Below are 22,751 nucleotides of genomic sequence, written 5' to 3'. Positions count from 1 at the left end.
ACAGCAAGGTAAATGAGAGTGAGTGTCAGCTCTTAAGGATTTCCTGGTTTAATGACGGAGACAGTCTTAAAAGCAAATTACGATAAAGCACCTCAGAAAGTTCTAGCAAGAGGTGGCAGAGACATAGGGACACAGAAAATGCAACTTCGACATGAGTTAGGGAAGGATTCAGGAGGTAACACAAGAATTTGGGCTTGAAGAAAATGGTAAAGGGTCCTCAGGCAGAAGAGAGTTGGAGAAGCATTGCAGGGTGAGAGGAAGCATAGTCATGGCAGAAAGACCCGACTCGGGGACACATGTTGAGACCCACAACGGACACTTGGACCAACTCTAGAGCTTTGGACACAGCATAGAGAAGTGGGGGAAAGCATGGCCTCTGGAGTAACATTACCTGGGTCTGAATCCTACTTTGGTATCAGTGTCATCTTGGCATGCTACCTAGCTTTCTAAGACCCACTTTCCCCCTGTGTAAATTAGAGGCAAGAAGGATGCTGTGAAGGTGATTTTCCATGCACCTAACAGAGTGCTTGACACGTAACACATGTGCAAAATGTGTTTCATAATTATTACCAGTAATATTCCATGGGTCATTCACGGATGTAGATGGGAGAAGGTAGGGTAGGAGGGATGGGTGGTGCTGGCCTGAGGGAAGGTGGGAAAGAACACTGCAGGCTAAGGTGACCTGGGAACTCCTCAGAGCAGGGATGCCCTGGGGACGTGTAGAGATGCTAGAATGCTGACCTTGCCGAGTCACATCCACTTATGTTTTTAGTCTTTACGCATTAAAAAGTCTAAGTTTACTCATCCAACCTATAAATAGAGTGAGGGCATAGCTGATTCAGGCCTGCAAGACAGAGGCCGGGGGCAATTAGCAGGACCCTGCGTACACCCGTCATCTGGTCCCTGGTGATTTGACAAGTACATTTCAAACTGTGCTGAAGACTTTGTTGTAGTATGAGAATTGGTCCCTCTAAGTGCTTATGGGTGTATTTTTATGACTTTCAATGAAATATCTTAATGCAGATTCAGGATGTATATGGAATAGGAGTGGAAGAACAGACATGACTTGCAAACGTGATGTCAGTATCCTTTAGTAGGATATCAGCTTCCTTGGGAATGTCACCTCCTAGATCCTGGGTCTGGACATAGAGAATTAACAAGAAAGGCCCTTTAAGTCATGTAGTATGGTTTCTTCTTTTTGCCCCAAAGGTCAGGAGGAAAACAGAGTGAGACAGAACAACTCGATGCTCTACTTTCCAGGTATCATTAAATATATTGTTGTAGGCAACCCCCCAGGTGTTTGCTACACACTGCAATGAACTTTGGAGTCACAATACCTCAAATAACATTCCAGATTTGTCTCTTGTTCCAAGGGTAAATGAGCCACTCTAAGCTTCAGTGTTCTCATCTGAAAAATGGAGATACTAAGATACTAAGTATACTAAGTATACTAAGATACTAAGTATTCTCTCCTCATGGAGATACAGGAAGAATGAAATGAGGCAGGCAAACTCATAACCTCCATAATTGTTAGACTAAAGTAACTCAAATGGCTATGAATTGTCAAGTCACCCTGTGGTCTTACACACAGTGGTTAATTATAATGTATCCACTGAATGGTTAAGGAATTAGTAACTGGAACTCTCCTATACTGCTGGCAGGAATGTAAAATGGCATAGCCACTTCGGAGAACAGTGTAGCAGTTTCCCCCCAAATTAACGTACACTTGCCAGATAACCTGCCACTTCAACGCCTAGGTGTGTCCGTAGGAGAAATGAAGAAATAAACCTTCACAAAGATCTGTCCTCAATATTCATAGCAGTTTTATTCATATAAGCAAAACCTGGGCACAATAAAATAACCATCAACTGGTGAGTGAATAGGCAAGCTGTGCTACACCCATAATATACGGAATACTGCTCAGCTCTGCAAAGGTCTACAAGGGACCCAAATACTGATGCGTGGAACAGCACAGTGCATCTCAGAAACCTTACGCTGAGTGAAAGAAGTCTGACAAAAAGACTACAAATTGGATAATTCTAGAAAGGGCAAAACTATAGAGGTAAAAAAGACATCAGTGGTTGTCATGGGGTAGAGTGGGGTCAGAGGGGAGAACAGGGGAGGAGATGGACCACAGGATACAGGAGAGAACTTTTGGGGTGATAGAAATTTTCCATATTTTTATTGTGATGGTTGGTTGAAGGCTGTATACATTTCTCAAAGCATATATAACCTTAAACGTTAAATGAGTGAATTTTATTGTATGTAGGCTATATCTCAATTTTGAAAACTTAAGGAAGCAGTTATCATGGAAACCTCTGAGGAGGGAGAACATCACATATGATGTGAATGAATTTGCAACCCAGAAAATCATTCTAGAAAGGAGGAACCAAGAGCTTGGATATTAGACGTTCAGTCTCCCTGACAGTGGAGACTTGTACATTTGAGTCTCTAATTAGGATCTGGTGAGAGCGAATTAAGTCAAAATGTGAATTCAAAAACAGCAACTTCTTAGAAAATCTGCAGTTGCAAGTTTATTAGAATAATTTTAGAAGTCCCTTCCAAAATTTGTGTTTGAGTGTTTGAGAACTATAAATTGTCCAAGAGTTTCAAGACTTATTTTGAAAAATAACTCGCTATTTAAGCTTTCTTCCAAAAATATTTTTCTCCTACTAAGAGAGAGCTTCTACCTTTAAAGCCAGTTTTAAAGTGCTATAGTCTGATGCATTCTATCCAAAGTGATGAAATAACAAAAACTTCCTCATTAAAAAACAGAAGGAAGCAAACTCAAAAGAAAGAGTGCCTGTAACATGCCTTTTGTGCATATTGTTTTTCATGTTTACATATTTTATTGGACTGCCTTTACCAAGAAAGCCAGAAATCTAAGACAAGATAATATTTAAAGTGTGAAATCATACTGTAAGTAGCTGTAATACTTGGCATTTAAATTCGTTCTTAAAATCAGCATGCAAGATTCAAATATATTGTTGGTTAGTTGACTGGGAAGGTTGGAAACCATGAGAAATCAAAATAAGCATACACGAAGATTAGGACGCTGCTTTTGTACTCTGTTCCCTAGCCTGATCTTTGATGAGTTGTTTAGATCGTGTTTCCTTCAGTGGATTGATAACATGATAAGTGCAGACTTTTTTCTTTATTTTTTTTTTTTCCAATCTAGGTCCTACTTTAGCTTCCGATTGGTTAGCTCCTTGTTGCAGGAGGTTGTTTGTTTGTTTGTTTCCTTGGTCTCAGAATCACCTGGCACTGACCTCACACCCCTATTAGTGATGCCATTAGTAAAAATGGTGACGCGTATTCAACTACATTCTCACGTACAACAACTGTGGAGTGCCTCTGTTTCCCATGCCGTATCTCAACTGGGGTTAAAGAATGCATTTTCAAGACAGTACTGTCCAATTTGATAACGCTTGAGTGTCTTCAGTGCAATTTAGACACAGCACTTCATTTGCTACTGCTAAGAGCTCTCAGAGAGGGTCCAGAATGCCGCTATGCTCACTGTAACCGTCAATAAAGAGACACTCAGTTCTTCTGACTCCTTGCCCTGCTACTGCTCTACCATACTGCCTTTCTAAGCTCACCTTCTTGCTCCCTCATAAAAGTTAGGCAGCTGGATTCGGGTGGGCGGTTGTTGTGTTTTTCCACCCCGGTCTCGTGGGGTGAGAGCTGATGGAGGCCCACCTGGCAGTTCTGTCAAGGCCCAGGCCTGACCCTGACTTGCACGGAGCCATGACGATGCACCGTGTCACGTGCTATTACATGGAGCTGATGGGAAACCTTCGTGGGCTCTTTATACAACTCCAGGAAAAGCGCCGTGACCAGTTTTCTGCCCCTTGTCTTCCAGAATGTTCTAACTCTGCCCTTGGAGTGAATGTGCTAAAGCTTCAGGGTAGCCACCATCCACACTGAAAAAAGTTCCAGCTGATGTATTCACGTATTCAACAAATATGTCTTGAGCACCTATCCAGCATGCACCGGGCAATTCTCTAGGCACTAGACATACGACAGTGCAAAGTCCTGACCTTCATGGAGATTTTGATTTTTCTCATGGACGTTATTATGAATTAGCTGCAGCTAAGATCAGGACATTTTGGAGGACCTCGGGAAACCATACTGAATGAGTGCTAAGTGGTTGATGGGAGGTGGGGCCCTATCCTCAGAGAAAAGACCTATGGGTGGTCTCTACCAGGAAACACCCCAACGCCTGGGTATCGTTAAGAACGGGCCAGGCAGAAGTTGGACCTACCAGAACTGGGAGGGGAGTTTATCTGGAAACTGTGTATGTGGGTATCTCCCATGGGGATTGGTAGTCGTACTGGGGGAAAAGAGGAACCAGCCATAAAACCCTCAGGACCTGAGCACTTATCTCTCAGATGTCTGTGGGACGGCTGGAGTGTCACAGCCAGTGATGCTTCTGCATGCTGTCTGGATGGAAGCGACCTAGGCTGGGCTTCGCAAGGGGCTGACTTCAGGCTCCAGATTTTCTCCGCGTGTCTCAGGCTTGTCTCATCGTAACGGCGTTCAAGAGGGCGGACCCCCGTGTTTGGACGAACAGGAACATTTCAAGCCCTTTTTTTTTTTTTTTGCGGTACGCGGGCGTCTCACTGCCGTGGCCTCTCCCGTTGCGGAGCACAGGCTCCGGACGCGCAGGCTCAGCGGCCATGGCTCACGGGCCCAGCCGCTCCGCGGCACATGGGATCCTCCCGGACCGGGGCACGAACCCGTGTCGCCTGTATCGGCAGGCGGACTCTCAACCACTGAGCCACCAGGGAAGCCCTCAAGCCCTTTTTGACACAGCTTGCCAGTCCACCAACGTTGTGTTGGCCAAAACAAGTCACATGGCCATGTCCAAAACCAAGGGACAGGAGGTACACGTTGCCATGATGCTGAATCAAGTGGCATAGCTAAACCCCAAAAAGGAAGTGCAGGAGGGCTATGGGAGTGAGAGAGGGAACGATAATTTAATCAGTCACAGAGGAGAAGAGAATTCTCAGGGTAAAGAAGTGAATCCACTGCTGTAAAATTGTCTATGAAAGCATGAGAACATTCTGACTTATTTCTCATTATTTTTTCCATTATTTCATTACCCTCCCATTACCACTGTTCTTTTCCCTTTCAAAATCAGTTTATTTCCTTAATAATAATAAAAATAAATAAATAAAAAAGCATTCTCTTAGAATAAAGGTACATCGAAATAGCTTCACGCAGTGACTGCCAGCTGACTCTCCTGCATTCTCAAACCACTTAGGGCTGAGTTTTCAGTAGAAAGAAAGCAAAGCAAATGCACTCGCTCTTCCACTGAGATGATTGAGTTGCAACAGCCCTAATAAAAACAAAAGAATTCCAGCTCTGCCACCATGTCATGCTTCTCCACTACCAAACAGACTGGAGTTAGAGGACTGCTCTGTGTACAGTGTTGCCTTTAGAGTCTTAAACTATGTATGTCTATAGAAGAGATAGCAAAAGAGGTTCAGAAAATAGTGATGGCTAACTTTCACTTATTTATATAACTTTAAAATAATAGGAATCGATGTGATTTTCATGACTTTTTTCATTTTTCAGTATTTTTCTGATAAGAAATATGTTTTATACTTTTGGTATAAGATGCTGCTCTTAGAAATTGCAGCTAATGCTCAGAATTGCTTAGAAAATACATGTCATTTGCCTTATCATAAGACATACGATATAAGACATATTTTCAGTTCTACATAAAATGTAGACTGAGTCTCTCAACATACCAATTTTAGGATTTCTTTCTACCCATAAATGCTTGTACAAGTCTTAAGTAATATTTTGTGTGAAATACTGGAAGCAAATTTACCTTTTAAATGATTTAGATATAATGTATGACAGGTAATGTCTTAAACATGGTTTTAAAACCATGGTGCCACATTTGTCCTTTTCCTGAACTCTATTTTAAAAGCTCCTTTAAGTTCTTCAAATATATGTAATAATTCATCTTGATGAAAAATATTCCTACACAAAAAAAGGGATTTCTTAGCTTTAACTGAATTTATATTTATCATTCTGGTTCTGGCAAGGTATAAAGGAATAAATTGTTTGCTTTGAAAAAGTGTATTAATTGTTTGACTTCCATAGTTGTTTGTTGGAATTATTCTTTTCCAAAGCAAATTAAATTATATTGTACTTATGTGAAAGATGACATATCCTTAAATTATGAGAATTTTGCCTTCTTTCTTTGAGCTATCAGTTATTTTTATTGTTCATTTTTTACTTTTTTATTAAGTTGTAATTTACATACAATGAAATGTACAGATCTGAAGTATTCAGTTTCATGAATAATGACATTTATATACACCTGTGTCACAACTTCTCAAAACAAGATACATTCCTATTACTCCACACACCCCACCCAGAGGCAACTTCTTTCTTGTTCTTGTCACCATGGAGTGCTTTTTACCTCTTCTTGAACTTCATAAAAATTGAATCATACGGTAAGAAATCTTATGTCTGGCTTCTTTGCTCAACAAAATATTTCTGAGATTCATTCATACTGATGAACACACTGATAGTACATTCCTTGTATGAATATACCAAAATTCCTGTTGATAAATTCTTCTATTGATGGGTTGTTTCTAGTTTCACGCTATGAATATTCTTGTACAAGTCATTTTGTAGACATATATTGTCACTTCTCTTGAATAAACACCTAGGAATAGATCTCACAGAATAGGTTGCTTTGTTATTGATTTATAAGAATATCTGTTCTGGATACAAGCTCTGTATATGTACATATACTTCGTTTATAAGATATATAATGTAAATATTTTCTCTCGGTCTATGGCTTGCTTATTTATTATTTTAATAGTGTATTTTGGGGAGCAAAATTTTTAATATTAATGAAGTCAAATATTAAAATTTTTATCATTAGTGAAGGATCAGTAATTTTTAATTACTTAGTGTCAAAACCTATAATATTATTTCCAAAGTTAGAGTGTCATTTTGAGTTACAGAGCAATAAAATTATGGGTAATTTAAATACACAAAGACAATCTTGCCAATGTCATATCTTTGGGGTTAATGTACTGCTTAATTGTATACAGAAGAGAAACACTAGAAATTTTTTCAATAAGATAATTATGGTTTTAGAGAAAATGTCTCATTGTACCTCGAAATTTCTCTACAGGTAAAATAAGATATACAGTTAACTTGCCTGAAAAATAAATGTATAAAATGTATGTATAAGCAGTAAAAATGTTGAGTTTGCAATATTTCCTCTCTTCTTTAGGGTGACAGATATTCTTTACCTACTTCAATGATTACGTTTTTATTCCCCACACATATTACTTAGGAATTGCAAAGAAGTACATTGGGATTTCTACGCCTTTCAATTTTTATTTATTTATTTATTTTTAACATCTTTATTGGAGTATAATTGCTTTACAATGATGTGTTAGTTTCTGCTTTATAACAAACTGAATCAGCTATACATATACATATGTCCCCATATCTCCTCCCTCTTGCATCTCTCTCTTTCTCCGACCCTCCTTATCCCCCCGCTCTAGGTGGTCACAAAGCACTGAGCTGATTTCCCTGTGCTATGAGGCTGCTTCCCACTAGCGATCTACTTTATATTTGGTAGTATATATAAGTCCATGCCACTCTCTCACTTCGTCCCAGCTTACCCTTCCCCCTCCCCGCATCCTCAAGTCCATTCTCTACGTCTGTCTATGCCTTTTTAGTTATTGCTCTTAAAGTTTACATAAGTATATTGATTGCAACCTGAGTAAAAAACCAACCAACCAACATACAAAAGCTTTAGGCTTTGCCCAAAGAATTGCTAGTTTAGGTCAAAATCTGTCCCTTTAATGAGTTGATATTGGATGCTTAATCATGAAAGAATTTATTACATAACTTCTGGTGTCATCCCTCTGTGAAATTAATATATAAGAATAGAGAAAAATATGTACTCTAAAACCATGTTGTCTTACTTGGAAGATGAACTTTCACCCAGGGAAGCTAATCACCTGCCAATCCCTGGACCCAAACTTCAGCTCTGTAGGCCTTAGCTGGGACCCAAAGAATTTGTCTCTTTAAAAACTTTCCCGGGCTTCCCTGGTGGCACAGTGGTTGAGAGTCCGCCTGCCGATGCAGGGGACACGGGTTCGTGCCCCGGTCCGGGAAGATCCCACATGCCGCGGAGCGGCTGGGCCCGTGAGCCATGGCCGCTGAGCCTGCGTGTCCGGAGCCTGTGCTCCGCAACGGGAGAGGCCACAGCGGTGAGAGGCCCGCATACCGCAAAAAAAAAAAAAAAAAAACTTTCCCTACCAAGGTTAAGTGCAGTGTTTGCTATTCTGTGTTATCATCTGGAATAATTTACCAAGCATTGATTCTATCCCTTGTAGAATGCTTATTTCTCATGTTGCAATTACTAAGTGTCACTTCATCACCTCCCAAAGTGGATACTATTCCTTGGAAAATGCTACATATTATGCGTCTGTTTTCAGAGAACAATGCATTTTGAAGATTCTGAAAATTTATGCAATAAGAAAATCTGCTCAACCTGTTTAACTTAATGTTTCCCTAATTTATTTGACCAGGAAACCATTTCCTTTCTGTGTGGTAACACTTAATTCCTAGGGAATGTTTCCCTGAACCAAGAAATTCTTTCTGAAATGCTAATTTTGTATAACATATCAGCTTTAGTGAGATGTCATCATCATCATAATTATGATATTTTATATGTATTATACATATTACATTTATATATTTTATATATATATATTAGATTAGAGTTTTCAAATTTAAGAAAAATTGAATTTTTTTTTTTTTTTTTTTGTGTGGTACGCGGGCCTCTCACTGTTGTGGCCTCTCCCGTTGTGGAGCACAGGCTCCGGACGCGCAGGCTCAGCGGCCATGGCTCACGGGCCCAGTCGCTCCGCGGCATGTGGGATCTTCCCGGACCAGGGCACGAACCCGTGTCCCCTGCATCGACAGGCGGACTCTCAACCACTGCGCCACCAGGGAAGCCCAGAAAAATTGTAATTTTAATTTTTCCTGTAAGAGATGAAGTGTTAACCTTTTTCTTTCTCTGATTCATTTTTTGCTTTTCTCAAAAAGATTGCAACATAAAACATTAGTAATATAGAAATTGAAACTTATAAGCAAAAAAAAAAAAAAGAGGTTATAAACATGCTTACCATGCCAACAGAGCTGTTATGATAAGCTTTAAGTTCCTTGTAACCCTGACCAAAGGCAATTATGACAGGTATTTGTAAAAAACTAGAAATGACATTTTTCTTGGTGCTAAATTTTGGAAAAACACCGAGAATGTGGGATGAATGTAAACTTTTATAGAAAGGACTTAAAACGATGTAACAGACACTGACCTCTCCAATATTTCACAGTCAAGGCAGACACCAACTTCATACAGCTATGTCTTGTATCAACCTGTCATAAAAGCTGAGGGTATAACGTTAAAATGTAGTTCAGCAAAAGCCCTTTTATGAAGGACTATGAAAGGTCTTGTGGTTTAGCTCCACGTTAAGGACAGGACTGCATCCAGTGCAGCAACTGAATGGCTCATTCCTCAGCAGTTCCCAAATGCCTGTCTGGATATATTAGAATCACTCAGAGAAGCTACTCTTTTGCCAATCCCTGGACCCAAACTTCAGCTCTCTAGGCCTCTGCTGGGACACGAAGTATTGGTCTCTTTAAAAACTTCTTTAGTGATGTATGACCAGGTTTTGGAAGCCACACATCGATAATTTCCCCTGAATCTCACTTCTGTCAGTTGGCCTTTTTATTGGAGCTGGTTATTAGAGGGGGTTATAAAATTTGAGTTTGCATTCCTTCCTGTGGATGTAGAGTGGAAATATTGCACAAGAAAGGGAGCCAACTTTTGAGAGAGTTGTTCACAAAAACGAGTGCAGCTAGAGTGGGTGGGTCCCTGGAGCTCATGCCTCAGGTGACTTAATTGAGGGGCTGATGAAAAAGAAGCCAGGAGATTGAATTCATGGAGAGACAGTGTTTTTAAAAGGCAGCGAACTTGACCCACACGACTTTTCAAGGGCTGAGTTAGGACTCATGTGTGGAAGCTAACAGGGGCGGATTGCAGTAAGCATTTAAAAAAGAGTATTCCAATAGTCAGAAATCTTTAACAATAGAGTTATAGCGATCTCAAGGGTAGTGAGTTCTCTGTGGCTTTAGATTTGCCTGCAGTGGAAGTGTGAGAGCTAGAGAGGAAAATAGTGACTTGGGTGAAGAATTTCAGTCTTAGAGCTTGAGAACGTCTAATGTTTTTCTTGACCCATGGATTTGTAAATAAGAGGTGTATTCCAAGGGAACTCCAGTAGTGAGTAGCTGGGACTCTGGAAGTGGTGGCTGAAAAGCTAGGTGAACGTTACTTATATGTAATAATGGAATTGAAATTATTTTGTGACCTTGGAGAACGCTAAGTGACATGACAGTATAGGTATACATTAAAAGTATAATAGACTACAGTTTTATTCTTCAAAATAAATATACTTTATATTATATTTAACATTTTGCAGGAGGAGAAGCAGCCTACGTTGCGTTATGAATCTGAATTCCTGAACTTAATCTTGTTTTTACTGCATGTGAAGGTGATATTTTATTTAATAAAAATTTTTAATGAGAGGAGGAATTTAAGCAATTGCAAAGAATTAAAATGGTATCCTAATAGAGTTCAGCGGTAGAATGAATACTATTGCACTTACACATGACAGGGTTTTGTAAATGCTACACCAGGTGGTCATTTAACCTGCCCACCACATGGAGTTTTTGTGAGGATCACATGCGTTCATTCATATAAGGAGCTTAAAAGAGTACACGCAATAAATGTAAGTAGTTATTATTATTACTACCGTTATTGATGAACAGGCGGACGAGCTTTCGGCTTGTGATGTAGCATTGGGCACAGTGCATGGCGCAGAGCTGGTGTCCTGTAAGTGTTCGTTCATTGATTGCAAAGGTGTCATGATCATCAGGGCGTCCCAGCCAGGTCTACGGAACACGCTTGCATGTCGTGTCCTATTTCCAAAGCACGCATTTCCTGAATGTCTTCCCAGTGCTTAGGCTGCAGCTATTAAACACAATTTCTCATCCCTACATGAGGACCGATTTTTCCAGAAGATATTGGTGAAGGATACATGAGAGTCCTTAGCCTGGAAGGCTTCCTAGAGTTCAGTGCATTTGAGTTGAATTTCGAAAGAACTAAAAATGAATGGAGAGGGAAAAGGAGGCATATCACTTTAAGTAAGAAATGTGGCATATGGAATGGAGACAAAAGTGGCAAAATCATGTTCCAGAATATTGAGATAGATGTACTTGAGAAACAGGCTCTGTTAGGAATTAAGAGGAAGAGATTAGTGAATGAAGGCGTGTGAAGGAGGGACCCCGGAAGTAGACGGCGGTGGGTGTATTTGATGTGGTCGGGGATGGAAAGCCCTCTGTAGAATCTGTGAGCAGGAACAAATCAGGTAGACCTTGGGAGGTGTTTCAGTCTAATAGGAGGGGGCATATGAATTGAGTAATTTAGTTAAAAGGTTTTTAAAAGGTTTTTAGGTACATACAGATTTCAGACCTGGTAGGTAGTGGGAAGTGAAGTCTGGAAATGACAATTCAGGAAGCATCAGTCCATTTGAAGCCACAATAATGACAGTCCTATCAAGTCAAAAGGGCTTGGAGAATGTTCGCCCTTATCGGTGAGGAATCAAAAGTCCTACTCACTTGATTATCTTTCCAGATCTCATACCTTTCATATTTTTTCTAAATATCTGTTCGTTGGAGGAAAGGGAGGAAAAAGTAATTTCCAATATTTTTTAATTTTCTCACTGTAAATGCCAAAAATGTTTCGAGCAAACAACAGTCATATTCAGGTATTAAAGATCCTGTTGACATGTTCAAGTGATTTTTGGTTTCATCCTTTTTGTCATATTTTAAGTAAAAGAAGCATCACGGCCTCTTGACAAAATAAAGACACATTCATTTTCCACAGAAAAGGAATATTGCCATACTGCTGCCATATTGGAGGCAATATTAGGACCTTGTAGAACTAAGCCTATAAGCATTCCAGAGACATAAGAGGTGATAGACAGGCAGGTGTGAATAATCCAGAAGACCAAGGACTTGACCTCTTGCCTATGATTTTCCTTCTCATCAAAACTTTTTAAATTTTTTATTGGAGTAGAGTTGCTTTACAATGCTGGGTTAGTTTCTGCCTGTATAACAAAGTGAATCAGCTATACATATCCATATATCCCCTCTTTTTTGGATTTCCTTCCCATTTAGGTCACCATCTTCTCAGTCTTTGAAAAATGTGTTTTTTCCAAACTTTAAAATCACCCATTAATCTCTGTAGTGAATCTGTATCTTGTAATCACCTTTATTTTAGAATCTTATACTCTTGTGTCTTGTTTGGTGAATAACTTCCTGGCCTGGTTAAGGGAGGTTTAACAGCCCTCACCACTCACTGTGAAAAATGGCTAGCTGGTTTCCCTTTTCTTATAATTAGGAACCTACCTTGCCTGTCCTCCATGTCTTTTTTAAAATAAAAGTCACTCTTACGTAGCTTCTGAGGGTTCCCTGAATGTACATCAGAGGTGGACCAGGCCCTGATGATCTGTGATTAGTACATCTGGCTTTTCAAAATACCAACATCCACTTTCCCCTTCTGGTATAGAATTTTCACTGTCTCATCTTCATCTTAGGGATAAGAGTCATCATACTGATTGGTCCACTGTTAAGTTGACATGAATATGCAATTTTTAAAATTCGTTTTGTAAAATAACATTTTTCAGCTTTTCCTCTTTTTAGTATCTGTAAGTGGAGATGAGAAGATCACTTCTGATGACCTCCTTTGAAAAACATTTTTGAAAAGATTTTTATCAATTGAATTATATGTGTCTTGCAAATGATCTTTTAAATCTTTTTTGCTTTCTTGATTCTTTTTCTTATATAAACTGTTTTTCTCTATACCAGATGACATGCCTTGCATTTCACATTCCCACTGGTCTCAAGGTCACTCTACATTTCAATTTAGCCAAACTGACACCCTGCTATCACCATTGTTCTCCTGATATATTTGGAGAATATGGTCTTGCAATAAATACTAGAATACTGTTTGAAGAACACTCAGTTATGTGAGGTTACTTGAATAGTTTCAATAATGTACCTATGTCATGAAATCAATGACATTGAAACATATCAGAGGATACTGGACTCTGTAACTTCATGATGGATTTTTATTAGTTTCCATTTATCTTTTAAGTATTAATGTCAGAAGGCTCCTTGGAATGATGGAAAGGACATTAGCTTTGGTCCCAAACAAACCTGGATACAAATCTTGGCTTCTTAAAATATCAATATTTGCCAATTATCACTGGAAAAATAAATTTAATCTCTTAGATCTGCAGTTTCTTCATCTGTCAAATGGGACAATCGCATCTCCTTTGCAGGGCATTGTGAAGATTAAATAAGATATTATCTAAATATCTGTGGACATTTTAGTACATGACAGATGACAGTAAACAGTTTTTCTTATTTTCCTACCCTGTTTAGAAAAATCAAAGAAAAGGGGATTAATTTTCTCTCTTAACTATTAAGGAATTACCTCATGTACAATTAATTATTTTAAAGTTTTATTTGATAAAATAGCAGTATACTAAATGTTAGACAGTGTCTCCTTTGTTCAAAGCAATAATGTGATACTGAGGAGTCTTTTCCACTAAATAAGTCATTTTTTTTTTCTTGTTTGGAAAAAGAATGACCCTCAGTCGAACCCTATAAAAACAAACTTAGTGGATTATTCAAATCATAAAATTTGTTGATCATGAATTAATTTATATTTTGCAGATATTTTACAGAAATATGCTGTCATCTTGCAAAAAAGCATTAGCTCAATTTCTTGTAAATCACTGTGTTTTTAGCATGGTAGAGTACTAACAGCTTTTTATCTTTTTATCTTATTCATTCATTTAACACATATGTAGTGAGTGACTATTACATCCTGCCCTGTTCTAGGCTCTGGGCCTTTGTCATTGAAGCAAACAGAGATCCTTCCTCCTGAGCAGCTCGTATCTCAGCCTGGGTGGAGGCTGGGAAAGGGCACATGTAGTAAGTAGTAGAGCAAGGTGAAGGGCGCTGAAAGTCTGGTGGGGGCAGACTGTAGTCATAAACAGGTAATCAGAGTAGGAACCACCAAACACTGATGTTTGAGCCAAGACTGCAGAGAGGTGAGGGGGTTAGTCTTACCCGTATCAGGGAGGAGCATACCCAATGGAAGCAATGGTTGGTGCAAAGGCCCTGAGCAAGACCAAGCCTGGTACGTCTGAGGAAGACCAGCAAGAAGGCCACTGCAGCTGGGGTAGAGTGAATGGGGTGGGGCTTGCTGGGGAGGGGATAGTAGGAGAAGAACTCTGAGAGTTACAGGAGACCAGATTACATTCTAAGGACTCTGGCATTTTTTGTAAGTAAACTGGGGCACTGCTGCAAGATTTTGAGCACAGGAGTTATGATCTGATTTATCTTTCCAAAGGGTCTCTGCCAGGCAGCCAGGGAGAAGTCGATTGTGGGAATCCAAGGAAAAGACCACCCTGGCCCCGTCAGGATGGCCATGGGGGACAGAGGAGGAATGGACAGACTCTGCACATTTTTGGAAAGGAGGACGGTTGTGATGGATTGGACACAGGTGTGAGAGAAACGAGGCTTAGAGTCTAAAGCTTTTGGCCTGAACAGCTAGAGAAACCTATTTACATAGTATAGTACAGTCATTCAAGATGGTGATGGCCGTGGAGGGTCAGGTGTGTGGGGCAGGGTGGATTCCAGTTGGAAATGCTGATGTTGCGAGGCCTGCTGGAAAGCCAAGCAAAAGTGTTATGGAGACGGTTGGATGTCTGGAGTTAGAGAGGGTCAGGCTGGAGACAGGAATTTTGCAGATATTTGGGTCCTTTGGGGTAATGTCTTATGGAAGAGGAGTCCGGAGCGCTGAATGAGAGTTTTAAAAGCAAATGCCTGCTGACAGATCCCCTGAGGTCTCTTCTTGCCTGTTTTTCCTTGTTTCTGTGTTTTTGATCAGTGATCAGCAAATGAGAAGACAGTGTATATGAAAAGTGTTTCATTCCCTCAAGCACACGTACTCTTCCCCCAGCACTGTTTATTGTCTCCATCAATGACAGGAGAAACCTGAGTAAAATCCCAAACCCAAAAGATGAGAACAGAAATGCAAAAGTGGCATCATCTACGTGACAGCTCAGTGCCCAGTCACTAGATTCCTGACACTGTCATCAAGTTCAGTTGAGTTAAAATTTCATAAAATAGTGAGATTTTGTTTGTTTGCTTTTTCGTTTTTTGCAGGGAGGGGGAGGCAGGAGGGGGGCTGGTGACTGCAGGCACCAAAATGGAAACTCAAACGAGAGAAAGTAATTATGTAAATTGTGTTTTTCGGAGGCATTGAGAATTTTTCACTCACAGACTCTAAGTCTCCGCACATTTCATTCCTGTCTGGGGGGATGAAAGCGTTGCCACGGCCTCATCTGCAGGCTTGTGGCCGGGCAGGTTTCTCTGTGTGTACGTGCAGGGAAGAGTGGGCAGTTGGCAGCCATTCAGCCTTGATTGCAGTCATTCATAAAACCCAGCCGCGCGGAGGGCGGAGTCAGGGGGAGCTTCCCGGCGATGCTTGCAGGATGCCTCATTTGCATAAATCCTCAGTGATGCTTGAGTGGTGAGGTCTCACAAGCACTTCCAAGACTGTGAAGGGTCCACATCTGATAACCCCCTGAATAACTGAAGACGTTGCGGGAATAAGAGGTCACCACCTTGGACTCTGGTCTCTCCATCCATAACCATTCTGGGAAGTTGACACTGTGGCCTGTCTGTGGGCTGCTTGAGTCTGCCTGAAGGAATAAACCATACGTTAAGGAAGACCTTGATCATTGCAATCTGCTGACATATCACTCTTGTGTTTCTTAAAGTATGAGGGGTCTGTGTTATTATACTAAGTCTAATGCCTGGGAGAGAATGGAAACTGTTGGAGCTGAACAGTTTCCACATATTACAACTGGCAATACCATTATGGTTTATCCCTCAAACCGCAATAGGCCAGCCGCAGCAATCCAATTACAACTTTAAAGAAATGCTAATCCACCCAGGCTGACAAAAGTCTGAGGAGTGCATTGTATTATTTTATGTATCTTGTTCTGAGTGTAGGTTTTTTTTTTTTCTTCTCTTTCTCTAGAAGCAATTTCAGCTAAAAGAAGTCAAATTAGAAGATGTAGGAATACATATTGCCGTAGTTTAGAGCTCCCTCAAATTGCTTGAATAACTAGCAATCTGAATCAAACAGCTTTCTCCGTGAAAACAGATTCAATAGCTAGCTACCTCACTCTGGACCTGAGGTTAGGATTATAGGTTCGTATGAAAAATATGGTTTTTTCTTGTTTTTTAAAAATAAAATATATTAATTAATTTAAGTAATATATTTTGAAATAAGTACATTTAAATTCTAAGTATATTGCTTTTGAGTATTGATGTATTTATTCTCATTATCCAATAAAACTTTAAAGTTCAGAAATGCAAGTTTTTACTTAGAAGATTCTATAGCATGTGCAGACAGCTGAAATATGCCAGTAATTATAGTTTTAAAACAAAACCACTGAGTACTTGATATTAGACGAGAATTTCCTTACAGAGACATGGTCTTTCACACACACACACACACACACACACAAATGTGTTTTGCTTAGAAACCTACCCTTCGTGCTGGCTGACATTCCACATTTATTAGGAAAGATTTACTTAAAAGCATATTGAAGGAAAACTCTAAGTGACAGATTTCTTTTTTTCCCAAAGCTTTGTCTAAATACCTGAATCTTTAGGGGAAGAAAAAAAAGAAATGAACTAAGACAGAGGTTGCATATGGTTTCTCATAGATAGAATTCTTCAAAATTGTTTCCAGAGTTGGTGATATTTCCGATATTTTCACAAACCAGTGCATGTAGATTCAACATACCGCGTGGGCTGTTTTTAGTTGAGTGGGAATTGCTAAAGATTTCCCAGTGCTATGAAATGTAACTTCCTGAGCGCCATACCGGTGTAAGTTATATTAACATTTCAGAGCTCAGAAACCCAGGGGTGTTACTTCTCCCTGGCAACTGCCTGCTTGAATGTTCTCTGAACCCTGCTGCCTGAGTGACCTTCTCCTCCTTTGACTGGTGACCAGTCCATTAAGAGTTTAGCACTTGCACGAGACAAACACCGTGTTTCTTTCCTTTGAGCCCAGGAGGGAAGGCTTTGAAATGGCCCCGTTTTCTTTTCTCGTCACGTTACACATTGATTTCTAAGTCTCACTTGATCTTGTTTGGAATGAGCTCTGTGTGTGTGTGTGTGTGTGTGTGTGCACGTTTCCATGCATTGTGTCCACCATGTTTCCCTGTATCATTTCTTTCAGAAGTGGAGAATTTTGCCGTGCAGCTTTTAACTCTGAGAAAGCAGTTCATCTGCCACTGCCTCACCCCTGATCCACTTCTGGAATAACATGACTGGCCTTAAGTATCAGAGGGGTAGTCAAACCTCCAAGGGCAGTCAAAGCTGCCATGAACATTAAGAACCAGGTTCATGGTTGAGAATGCTGTGTCCTAAGGGGCTTTTCCATGTAGCAAAGTCTGCGATGTAGGGCCCCAGCTTTATGATCAGGGCTTCCCTATTCAAAGCCAGGTTTGTTTTAAAGCTTTTGAGGTGAAGGAATATCTGAGCCATCCAAGGACAGCCTCAGAAGGGGATGTTTTCTTGTTTATGCCAATGAATCTCTCCAGCACTCTGTAAGCCCTGTTGACATGAGGCTAAAGGCATCTCCTCTTGCTGCCCTTTGGAGCTGTGATCCATCCTCTGCATTTATTTATTCTTTGATGGAGAACATAAGACACAAAGACCTTTTCCTGTTAATTTTCACACTATGCAGGTATCTTCTCTATTTATTTCACACACACACACACGCATACGTACACACACTTTATTTATGCACATTTCCTTCTGACTTTTCCTCTTTTCTTAGCTTGAAGGGATTTTGAACTTGGGGGATGTCTTGAAGGCTCTCAGATCTCTTTTTTCATAAAGAGAAAGACCTGTGTGTGATAAAGGGTGTGAAACAAGAGTCCGTGTCTTTTAGTAAAATAGCCAAAGCCACAGAAAGTCCTGCCCATTTTAAACACAACAGCTGTTCCTATGTTTAAGCTTTCAGATGTCTTCATACGGTGAGGCCAAAGCTTCCAGTAGCCTTGCTCCTATGGGGAAGGCTGCTGACCATCATTTTATTGGTACTAAAAGGGAAATCCAATACGGAGGCCAGCACAGACTTCATCTGGGTGTAACTGAGCTCTTGGAAGACTGAGTTGGTTTCCAGCCCCCAGGGCTTTCCAGGGACTCCAGGTTAATATTAAGGGGTTTGCAAAGAGTTTCCCTTAGACTTGTTTTCAGTGCCATGTTTAATTTCCAGATGTTTCTCCCCATTTTATAATTAATAGTGCGTTGTGCTGTCTATCATGCACCCCAGGTGTGTGGTCAGGGACATGGTGAAGCCTGCTGCCTGCAAAACCCCAAGAAATGTTGAACACCAGCCCCACCAGCCTTCACCGTGAGTATGGCATTGGTTTTATTGACTGAAAATGTCGTCTCTTACACAGATCACTGGTTATAGATGTATTCATTTACACTGCATGCGGGTGTACAAACTGTGGCTCCTCTGGGGTCTCTGGGGGGTAAAAAGCTACTATTGAATTAGATTAAATGATATGGAAACAGGAGCTCTGTGTATCACGCATCTTTATGAAGTGCTGTTTCTAATGTCATATGGGAAGCATAAAGCTAATTAGAAGAAAGAGACACATTTTTTAGGGCTCTAGGGTGTCAGAAATTCTACACATTTGGGACGTAGAATGTATGTGGATTGGAGCCGAAGACTCTAGGAATATGGAGAAAAGGTAAAGAAAGGGCTACTTTCCTTGTTGTGAATAAAGGAAGCGCACAGGTAGTTCATGGCCTCCCTCGCACTGGGTCATTTAAAGGTAAGGGACAATCTAAAAGAGGGATGACCGATTGGTTTTGTTTTTGTTATTGTGACCCTGAGTGTGGATATGTGAAGGGTTAAATGACCAACCTAAGGGAACTGGAGGAGAAACCAAATAAGTAAACTATGTTGAAAATGTGGATTTTGATGAGATGAAACTTGGAGAGCTTTAAAATTCTGCAGAGTAGCAAGATATATTCAACCTTTTGAAAAGAATTATGCTCCTGGTAGGAAAAATTAAACATTTCCTTAAAATGTCTCAGCAGTGGCAATACTGTTATAATAACCACTACAGCCAAATAGTTACTACCGGGGAAATGTCTCTTTCCAAGTTTTTTTGCAGAAGCCATTGAAGAAATGTGTCTTGAGAGTGATTTTCTATAGGTTTCTTTAACTATCTGAGAATTCTTTGAAATAAAACCAAAACAAAGTAAGAAGACTGTCAAAAGGCTATGAGAAGAAAAGTAAATTTTTGTAATTCTTTTGCTATGTCGTTTTTATTCCCATTGGCAAAGGCTGAAATTAAATACGACATTTAACTGCTTATATTTTGTATGTTACATACAATCACAGATTCAAAATTAAGTTTTAGGATAAAAAATTTTGGTAAATAAATTTCAAGAGGCTCCATAGATGGGTTATGGATTTTATCTCAATAAGTATACTCGAATATTGTCTTCTACATTCAGTCAGTACTTTTCAAGGAATACAAATAATTTAGATTTAGCCACAGTAAAAATGATTTATAATTACATTTTGTAAAGTTCTAAGTTGGAGGAAGGACTCTTGATGATGTTGCCATTTTTTTCTATAAATGTTCTAGCTATAAAGCCTTTTTCCTGATGGTGGAACTTTGGTTGATAATTCATAAAAAATTTAATGATCCCCACTTTCCATCTTATGTTCTAGGCATTGGAAAACATTTTACTTATATTAGGATTCAAGCAACTTTGGGGAAAGTTCTTTGAGGAATTAAAGTTGATTTTCAGATGTGTTGTATTCCACATATTGAGGTTCCATTTTAATTGGGTCCACTTATTCCAATGTCCACTTAAAACTGGAATTATTAGATGTGAAACAGCTATTGGCATCCTTGCCAACGAGACTTTAGGTAATTTTTTTTCTTACTTTGTCTCTGCTCTCCGTAGACTTTAGTTGTGGAAATCTGTTGTAACTTACCATGCACCTAGTGGGACTTTCCTGGTGGCCCCTCTGAATAGAGTGGCTAGAAGAAGCAGCTGTCATCTTGTTGGATCCCCTTTTCTGACAATTCCTTCGCTCACCCTGTTTTTTTTAAAATTATGTTGATGCACCGATGGATTTTAATTAGTCAGATTTACACTGTGTGCGTGTGCTTATATAAAATATGTATTACTTACTTTGGCAGAAATAGGGATAATGGAATATGAACGGGATGTGGACACAGCTGGAGACAGGCAAGTCAATTAATTGACTATTGCAACAGTCCAGAGAAGGTCTTGACCTACAGGAGTAGCAGCGAGTGTGGGAAGGAAACATTTCAAGAGCTTAGTAAGAAGGCAAACAGGCAGTGCTTAGTTGTCAATTGTATATGCTTTGTAAGGAAAGAGTTTAGGGGGCTGGCATTTCAATGGTTTGGTTGATTGAGGACTGCCAGCTGAGATGGGGAGATAAAAAAGCAAATCAGGCCTATGGGTAGCTGGGCAGTGAGGAGTTCAGATTGTGATATGATGATTTTGGGCACCCAAGCATTACCTAAGGCTACCTGTCCAAGAAAAAGTTGGGTACATGAACCTGAAGCACTCAGTTAGCTGGGGAACTAGATGACATCCCCAAAGGGTACAGAGTTGGAAAAAATAACAGAGCACCTGGGTAAAACCAGTGCTTAAGGAGTAGGTAGAAGAAGAAGCTCCACTGGCTCAGCTGAGAAATAATGGTCAAAGAAGCAGGAGAAACCATGGTGGTAGAAGTACCCAGGAGAGATGCCCAACACTAGCAAATGCCACAGTGAATCAATAATTTAAGAGATAAAAAAATATATATGCATTGGATTTGGCCACAGAGGGCTCATTGGTGGCATTTGCCATAGCAGTTTTAGCATATAAGTGGGTGGAAATACTCTATTTCTCTAGGTGTGACGAGAAAATGAGAAGTCAGGAGAAGGAGATGTTGATTGTGCATAGTGAGTAGGAAAACAGAGATAGATTATTAGTGGGTGGATAGGGAGTAGGGTGACTGTACTCAGGTCACTTGTACCTTCTTTTTGCAAGTCTAGGCTGACGGCTGCACATGTCAATATACTTTATATTTTGATAACTGTGTGTGTAAACTCTCTGAAGATTCTTTTTTCAGTTATTAAAATGTCACATATTTTAAGCCAGCTGCCTAAGCTGTCATCACTTAATCAAAGTAATAAATATACTAAAAACATTAATGGAGTTCAATAAATTGAGTTTGACGGCTGCTATTCCTCAGGTATAAGATGCATAGATAAAGCAGTTCCTTCCCAAGTTGGGGGCAGCATTACATAATCCAATCAATGGTATTACTACATGCTATCTGCAACACTAGAAGTATGTTTAAAAAAGAGAAAATGGTTCAATCTCTTGGGGGTTGATGGGGTCAGAGAAGGACTTTCAGAGCCTGCGACGGTTCATATGAATTTTGAAGGATGAGTAGTTGAATAAGAAGCAGTTTTAGAATACGGTCTCCAGAAGGAGGAAACAGTTGCCTGGAGGCCCCGAAACATCAGCTTGTGGGGGATGATTTACAACATGTACTCATTGCTGGAGCCTGTGAGTGTCCACGTGTGTGTATCTGTATGTTGTCTGCTTGTGTGGGTGAGAGTGCGTGTGTGACGGATGGTGAGTGGGAGAGAGAGAAATAAAGGATTCAGAAGGTGCAGCACCGGCAACTCTGAAGAAGAGGACACTGGTCTAACTTGGAGGACATAAGCTACATGTTGGGTCTTGTCTTTGGTTTTATTTTTAATACGATATTTGAAAGTTGACATAACATTATGGGGGTTTTGAGTTTTTCAAAGTGATCATGGATTTTAAAAGTCTGAGAAACGTTTGTCTACTCATCAATTCCAGCCATGGATGGAAGCAGGTCTAAGCAGGAGGGGTAGGGGGTAGGGCAGATTTGAGAATGTTTGCCGGGTGGTGTAATTAGGGTACAGTGATTCATTAGTTGTGATAATACAGCAAAGTGAAGAGGAGATAACTCAGTTTATCTCAAGAGATTGAGTGGATGTGACCATGTCAGGAAGAGAGTCAATTTAGGCACTAAAACTAGTTTATATTTAGCATTAGATGTATGTATTAGTGTCCAAAGATATCTCTGATTGAAACATCCAAAGACAGTTGGCTATTCATACCTCAAACTCAAGAGAGACTTAGATGAGTTATACTAATTTGTGAACAATTACTTTGTAATAAAACCATTAACATAAATGAAATACCACGGAGAACTATATTCGATATTTTGTAATAACCTATAAGGGAAAAGAATTTGAATATATATATATATATATATATATATATATATAGATCTGAATCAGTGCCATAAGCCTGAAACTACTACAACATTGTAAATCAAGTATACTCCAATAAAAAATAAAATTAAAACATATTTAATAGAAAATATTTATGATAAATTTAATTTAATTTCAAAGTTGTTTTACAGAGCTTAAAAAGTATGTCTTCTATAA

General features: G+C 39.7%; 1 protein-coding gene across 41 annotated transcripts in view; it reads left to right on the top strand.

Annotated features, from left to right (window-relative positions):
• Nucleotides 1-22,751, top strand: part of RIMS1 (regulating synaptic membrane exocytosis 1) — a 471,679-nt gene that overhangs the window by 54,543 nt on the left and 394,385 nt on the right. For 39 of the 41 annotated variants that reach the window (XM_067011324.1, XM_067011326.1, XM_067011363.1 and 36 more), the window contains exon 2: nt 18,548-18,628. The exons of the other annotated variants lie outside the window; for them this stretch is intronic. In XM_067011324.1, the coding sequence (XP_066867425.1) occupies nt 18,548-18,628 (81 nt within the window). The remainder of the gene's footprint in view (nt 1-18,547; nt 18,629-22,751) is intronic. 41 annotated transcript variants of the gene reach the window in all.

Source organism: Kogia breviceps, chromosome 13, assembly GCF_026419965.1.
Source record: "Kogia breviceps isolate mKogBre1 chromosome 13, mKogBre1 haplotype 1, whole genome shotgun sequence".
In the NCBI taxonomy this organism is placed as follows: domain Eukaryota; kingdom Metazoa; phylum Chordata; class Mammalia; order Artiodactyla; family Physeteridae; genus Kogia; species Kogia breviceps.
The sequence above is the reverse complement of the archived record's forward strand: the minus strand, read 5'-3'. Positions and strand labels throughout refer to the sequence as shown.